The sequence below is a fragment of the Triticum urartu genome, chromosome 3 (assembly GCF_003073215.2).
Source record: "Triticum urartu cultivar G1812 chromosome 3, Tu2.1, whole genome shotgun sequence".
Classification (NCBI taxonomy): Eukaryota; Viridiplantae; Streptophyta; class Magnoliopsida; order Poales; family Poaceae; genus Triticum; species Triticum urartu.
The window spans coordinates 588,613,532-588,621,144 of NC_053024.1; the positions used below are offsets into that span (position 1 = coordinate 588,613,532).

At 54.4% G+C, this 7,613-nt stretch overlaps 1 protein-coding gene across 1 annotated transcript; it reads left to right on the forward strand.

Annotated features, from left to right (window-relative positions):
* Positions 1 to 826: 826 nt before the first annotated feature.
* LOC125545175 (WRKY transcription factor WRKY24-like) lies at positions 827 to 3,419 on the forward strand. The gene is made up of 4 exons (XM_048709051.1): positions 827 to 1,219; positions 1,313 to 1,528; positions 1,777 to 2,351; positions 2,441 to 3,419. The coding sequence occupies exons 1-4, from the start codon at positions 965 to 967 to the stop codon at positions 3,081 to 3,083; spliced, it is 1,689 nt and encodes a 562-aa protein (XP_048565008.1). The 5' UTR covers positions 827 to 964; the 3' UTR covers positions 3,084 to 3,419.
* The last annotated feature ends 4,194 nt before the right edge of the window (positions 3,420 to 7,613 follow it).

Genomic DNA, 7,613 nt, shown 5'->3' on the forward strand with positions numbered 1-7,613 from the left:
AAAGTAGTTTAATTTTAAAAGGAGGGCAGTCCTGATTTACTAGAAAAGAGGTCAGCAAGTAGAATTATTTAACCCATGCATCTAGAAAGATATTGGTGGGCGCAACTTTGGGTCCGGGTTGAAACAAAAAAATCAGAGGGTTAAATAATATGCGTAGTGTCACTTTAAGAAGGAAAGAATAACTTTTCAAAACATTATTTGTAAATTCTACCGAATGGACTATTTTCTTCGTATAGGAGTTGAAAACACATGTCATCGAAAGATACTTCCGAAGTTTGTTTGTGTTTCTAAAGTTCTTGCTCCACTGCAATTGAGTACAATGATCAGTGATCAGAGCAAGAACAAAAACGGATATACAACGAAGAACAACTACAAAAGGCAGCCAAGGAGTTGTTCTTCCCATATATGTACAAGAACATAGCTCCAAACAGTAAATCGTATCGAAGCATCATAATTAAACTAGTTTTGCGTTCTGTCTCTTAGCTTCAATCATGCTGATTTAATCCCCTCAACACTAGTTTAGAACCAAGGAGTACAATCCACGCTGGACGTTGGAACAGGTCAAAGAAATGAGCCACGACCACCAACTCCTCCTCTCACCCAGAACCGTACCCGCACCCGCACTAGCGTGTCAGGACGCCTGCCACGTCGCCCCCACTCAGCGGCATGGCTCGTCGCTACTGGTGGGTACCTCCCGTCAGCCCGTCGCTCGTCGCTCGTTAGCCTAACGCGCCGCCAGTCAAACGGCACGAGGTTTGACCAGTCCACGGTCAAAGTTTTCGAAGCTCTATATAGTCCTCCTCCCCCGTTCCGTCCAAGCAATCCAACCGATCGCCCCTCCCCCTCCGCCTCCTCCTCCTCCTCTCCCTCGCCGTACGTACACGCCGGACGCAGACACGCCGGCCGGACGACCGTCGCACGTCGTAACTCACACGCGCGCAATTTTGGATCAGAGCCCTCTCCGATGACTACCTCGTCGTCAGGGAGCGTGGAGACGTCGACCAACTCGAGGCCGGGCTCCTTCTCCTTCGGGAGCGCGAGCTTCACTGAAATGCTGGGCGGCTCCGCCGCGGCCGGCGGCGCGTCCGGGTACAAGGCCCTGACCCCGCCTTCCCTGCCGCTCTCGCCCTCGCTCATGTCCCCGTCGTCCTTCTTCAGCATGCCCGCCGGCATGAACCTCGCCGACTTCCTCGACTCCCCGGTGCTCCTCACCTCCAGTGTAAGCAAGAACGCCATGGAATGGAATTCCGTTGGCGCCATGTCATCGATTGAGTTCGTGTCGCTGATTCGCGGTTTTGGTTTGTCGTTTCAGATCTTCCCGTCACCCACGACGGGCGCGTTCGGGTCGCAGTTCAACTGGCGGCCGGAGGCGCCGACGCCGAGCGCCGCCGAGCAGGGCGGCAAGGAGGAGCAGAGGCAGCCCTACTCCGACTTCTCATTCCAGACGGCGCCGGCGAATGGCGAGGAGGCCGCGCGTGCGACGACGACGACGACTAGCTTACAGCCACCGGTTGCGGTGGCGTCACAGGTGAGATCACGAACCATGCGGTGTCCTCGTCGACTTTGTCAAATAAGTATAAACTAGTTGCGCTAGAATACCATTTTTCTTCATTCCGCGTCCACAAACGGAGCACCTGTCGCGCTGTCGTGTCATCATCTTTTCATTTTTATAGGATGGTTGTGAGAAATAGTCCCCGTGATAGTGATTGATTAGCGGAAATCCCAACAGCGCACGAGAGATTCCCTAATTTTAAATTATCCTTTGCAATGATTCAGGGGGAGGAGGCGTACACAGGCCAGCAGCCGCAGCAGCAGGCATGGGGGTACGGCCAGCAACAAGAAGGCATGGACGCGAGTGGCGCCAACCCGGCGAGCTTCGGCGCGCCGGCGCTCCAGGCGACCTCGTCGGAGATGGCGCCTGCCGGCGCGTACAGGCAGACGCACTCGCAGAGGCGGTCGTCGGACGACGGGTACAACTGGCGCAAGTACGGGCAGAAGCAGGTGAAGGGGAGCGAGAACCCCCGCAGCTACTACAAGTGCACCTTCCCCAACTGCCCCACCAAGAAGAAGGTGGAGACCTCCCTGGAGGGCCAGATCACCGAGATCGTCTACAAGGGCACGCACAACCACGCCAAGCCGCTCAACACGCGCAGGGGCTCCGGCGGCGGCGCGGCCGCGGCCCAGGTGCTGCAGAGCGGCGGCGACGCGTCCGAGAATTCCTTCGGAGGGATGGTCACCACGCCCGAGAACTCCTCGGCGTCCTTCGGGGACGACGAGAACGGTGTAAGCTCGCCGCGGTCTGGCAACGTCGGCCGTAACGACAACGACGATGATGAGCCGGATTCCAAGAGGTGAGCACCGATTCATATCCAATGTGTACATGCGAGTTGCATTCTTGGAGGAACAGAGGAAATTAACCTGCTATCGGCAAAAATTTCAGGAGGAGAGACGGTGGTGACGGCGAGGGAATGAACATGGCCGGCAACCGGACGGTGCGGGAGCCGAGGGTGGTCGTCCAGACCATGAGCGACATCGACATCCTCGACGACGGGTACCGGTGGAGGAAGTACGGGCAGAAGGTGGTGAAGGGCAACCCGAACCCGCGGAGCTATTACAAGTGCACCACGGTGGGGTGCCCCGTGCGGAAGCACGTGGAGCGCGCGTCCCACGACCTGCGCGCGGTGATCACCACGTACGAGGGCAAGCACAACCACGACGTGCCGGCCGCCAGGGGGAGCGCCGCGCTCTACCGCCCCGCGCCACGGGCGGCGGACAGCACCGCGAGCACCGGCCACTACCTGAACCCGCAGCCGTCCGCCATGGCGTACCAAGCCAACGCCGCCCCCGCCGTGGCCGGGACACAGCAGTACGCGCCGAGGCCCGACGGGTTCGGCGGCCAGAACCAGGGCTCGTTCGGCTTCAACGGCAGCTTCGGCTTCTCCGGGCCCGGGTTCGACAACCCGACGGCGTCGTACATGAGCCAGCACCAGCAGCAGCAGAGGCAGAACGACGCGATGCACGCGTCGAGCGCCAAGGAGGAGCCGAGGGAGGAGGACATGTTCTTCCAGAACTCCCAGTACTGAGCGACGAGTGTCAGAAATGGCAAACGACACGACGAGACGGAGCTTTATCCTGTAATACGTAATCGTACTAGGATAGGCGTAGACACATTCGTTTATTTGTTGGGAGGCCCATGGATGCAGAGGGCTGCACAGAAGGGTCCCCCTTCCTTAACACAACGGAGTAAAGAAAATATTTAGGGCTGTAGCATACACACAAGATAGTGGGTTGAAGCAGTTTTGCTTTGCCATTGTTTCACACTTGCACACAGAAGTATGTTGTTGAATTCAAATTTTAGTAATAGCAGATATTTGTCACTATTCAAGTGAATTATGAGATAGTGGTATGTTTTATTCTCAGCGATAGCGTACCAGACCTCGGATGTACTCATTGTAATCCAATCATTTTGTAGTTATACACACTACAGACTGAACAAACAAATGAATTATGGTTTGGCAGCTAAAAAAGTCCAGTTTATAAGCCTAAATTTGCACCTCGGGTGAACATTCAACCCTCAGCTTCAAAATCAGTCATCCCGCATCTCGAACTAACCAACCGTTTAGGAATCACCCCCCCCCCCATCCCCCGGTTTTGACTTAAGCGATTTTGACTGCCGAGTTAGCCCGTGAGGCCAACTCCTTAATGTGGAACCGCACAGATCAGACACCTCCATTGCTTCTTGCGAGCTCGCACTCACGGGAACCACTCCTTCCATTTTGTCCCCACCCAAACACCACCTTCCCAACCACTTGAGGTGTTGTCGGACATGTGCCCCGGACCGTCGCGCCGAGCCGATTAACCCGGTGCCCCCCTGTCGGTGTCAAAACTGGCAGATCTCGGATAGGTGGTCCCAAGCTGTGTATCTGACGATCGATGGTAACAAGGGACACAAGGGACACAATGTTTTACCCAGGTTCAGGCCCTCTTAAAGGAGGTAAAACCCTACGTCCTGCTTGATTATATTCGATGTGTATAAGGGTTACAAGAGTTGATCTACCTCAAGATCATAATGGTTAAACCCTAGTTGTTTAGCCTATGATTATTCTGATAGCCTCTACGGACTAACCCCTATGGTTTATATACACACTAGAGGGGCCTAGGGTTATACAGAGTCGGTTTGCAAAGGAAAGAAAGAGTACACCCGGACACCAAACTTGCCATCCACGCATATGGGAGTCCTATCCGGACACGGGGGATAGTCTTCTGCTTTATCTTCACGGCCCATCAGTCCGGCCCATATTGAATAATCTAGACACCCGAGGACCCCCTAATCCAGGACTCCCTTAGTAGCCACTGAACCAATCTTCGATGACGATCTATTTGGCATGACAAGGCGGGTTCCTTCTCCTAAATTTTTTAAGTCAGCTTCCTGCATAAAGGAGCTGTGTCCGGCTCTGCATAATCAATACAACCCTTAGCCACAAAGGCAAGACATAAAAACAGGAACATTGTCTTTTACTGGCAACTTTTTTGGGGAAGCGTCACACTTGAGTCTTCAACATTTTGAACCGTTTTCATGCCTCCCGTTTCGTGTTTCGAGGCTTAGCCTCCATTGGCACATCTTGTCAAAACAGAGTTGGTGCCCGCCCATTACGGGATTCTCATCAATATGGTTTGGGTAACCCAACCGCGCCTTACGCACGATCTCGTTGGGAACAGGCGAGGTTTATGGCTTGAGAGGGGGGCGTTTGGTATTTTTGCCGCCTATAAGAGGGTAAAAATCCCTTCTTTTTTCCCACACCTTCCTCTAGCTTATGCCTTCCAACCTTCCAGCTCCAGCGCCCAAAAATTCCAATCTTTCCCACCACTACCACCCTCCCCAGCAATGGCCGGGTCCGGTTCCAAGGGCAAGTGGGAGGCCTCCTCTGTCACCGAGAAGGACATCAAGGAGCTTCAGAGCTCGGGCTATCTATCCACGGATATCGCGCACAGGCTCCTTAACAAAGATCAGGTTATCCCAACTCCGGAGCATGGCGAGAGGGTCGTGTTCATCCCCCATTTCCTCCGAGGGCTAGGGTTTCCCCTCCACCCCTTCGTCCCAGGCCTCATGTTCTATTACGCGCTAGATTTCCACGATCTAGCCCTAAATTCCTTCCTCCACATATCGGCGTTCATCATCGTGTGTGAGGCTCTTCTCCGCACACCCCCACACTTTGGCCTATGGCTCAAGGTCTTCAATCTGAAGCCGAAGGTGGTCGGCGGACAACACGCGGAGTGTGGCAGGGCTATGATAAGCAAGCTTCCCAACGCCGTCTGGCCCAAAGGGGCATTTGTGGATACAGTCAAGGTGTGGCAGCAGGAGTGGTTCTACATCATCGAACCCCGCGACACCAACTGGGCGGCCATGCCTGACTTCAGATACGGACCCCCCACGAGACTCACCTCATGGACTGCCAAGGGCCTTGATTGGGGGTCCCAACCGGAGGTGCAGATGCTGCAGAAACGCATCTCCAACGTGTTGGGTTCAAACACCGGTCTCACAAACGTGATTCAGGTGATGCTCTTCCGCCACATCCTTCCCTGCCAACTCCGGGCCTCCCCATGTGGGAGTTCAATCCGGAGGAGCCACGGACCTTGAAGCGTTTCTTCGGCACCATGCACAAAGATATATGGAAGCAACTCTTCAAGGCTCAGAAAAGTTGGCCGATGAAGACCGAAGACATCAGACTCGACATCGAGAACCCAACCTTGCCGATAAGCATAATTTCTCCGAAGACCTATTCGGTCAATAATTTAGATATAATATATTGCCTGCCTTTCGTACAGGGATGGATGAAAAAGGCGGAGCGGATCAAGTGCCCGGCACCACTACCTGAGGACCCATCCACACCCCAGCTAACGAAGATGCTGGTCCCGGCGCCCTATCAGGCGCCGGAGAAGAAGGCCAAGAAGAAGAAAGGCAAGGAGGCCAAGGGCGGCCCCCGCCACAAAGGTCCTTCACACACGGTGTCTGGAGAGACCGAAGCCCTCTCTTACCACGAGGAAGACGAGGAAGAAGAGGAGGAGGAGGAGGTGGAAAACGACTCCCCACGTAAGGGGAGGAAGAAGAAGAGGGCGGCCTCCGAGGACCCGAAGGGGCAGGCGCCCAAGAGAGGGAAGGTGATCCCCTCGGACAGTTCGGACTCAGAGTCCGAACTAGTCCCCAAGAGGCCTCCCAGGGTGAAGCCCCTAACCGAATTGTAAGTATTCAGAAACCTGTTTCCATTACATAAGTTATTTTTTTATTTGCCTTTCAGCCCTCCACGCGAGCTCTCGCAAACTCCATTATCGGAGGGGAACTCACTGCCACCCGAAATGGCAGAGAGTGAAACGCCACCGCGAGCTCCCTCGCCTATCACCATGGGGGACGCCTAAGTGTCGTCCTGAAGGACCTCTCCTAGCCGAGGAGGGGTGAGCGAGGCCGTTGGGAAAGCGTTCGAGGTTAATACCTCGGTCGCTGAAGACCTAGGGGGGACGACCCCTATGACAACCAACAGCGGGGAGCCCCAACAATCTGGGCCCCAGCCAAACACCATCTCGGAGACCAACGCGGCCCCGGGATCAGGCGAGCAGCCCCCTTTGAAAGAGGGGGGAGGAGCATCATCTCCATCAGCGACCTCCACTAATCCGGAGGCGCCCAACGCTCTGGAGGAAGCACTGCAGCGTGCTTCCATCATGGTGGAGCATCGCACCCTGATGGGTGTGGTGGTGGAGAAGGTTCGGTCTGCCAAGAGTGGACTGAACGAAGCCTTCACCAGCCTACTAACGGGCTTGAGGTAGGCGATGTAATGTTCTAAAAACTTTTCATATAGAGGAATATACCTGTGCATAGACAATAGCCCCTGAGGCTCTGTCCGGTTTTTAAAAGAAATCGGACAGAGGATCCACGTAGTATTCGGGAGAGTTAACATGCTATGCTATTATTGTAAAATGCTTCCCTGTTGGCGGCAACTGCCCAGGCCGCAGAAGTTTCCGAACTCAATCGGAAGCTTCAGGTGGTAGATGAGGAAATCGACCGCATTAATAAGTGGTTCGACGAGACGCAAGGTATGCGTATAATGTTTTAAAAAGGAAGTTATTTTTATATCATAAGTAATATGCATGTTTAGAGGTTAACTCATGAAATGCTTTTAATTATGATCACAGCTGGTGCAGCCAAGGTCGAGACCCTTAAAGGCGCCCTCGCCCAGGCCACGAGGCTAAGGCCAACAAGGCAGCCGCTGACAAAGCGGCTGCAGAAGTGAAGACCGAGAAAGCTGCTCGCCGCCAACACGAAGCTTGGGTGGTCGAAGTCGAGCAGGAGCTGAAGGATGCCATCAGCAAATGCGAGACCTTGGAGGAGAAGACTTCGGCTCAGTCGACCGAGCTCGCCAAGGCCCTCCATGAGGCCAAAGAGCGCGGATCGAGTCCCGGAGTGCTCGTGAAGATATCCATCAGGCGAGGCAGATAGCGGCTGGTAAGGCCTTTCTTTTACAGAGTATCTTTGGAGGTCAGAGGTATGCTTTGCTTACTCAAGTATGGAGTTCTCCAGGCGCGTTTGCGGATCTTCCGAGTAGTACCACCGATGCGTGATA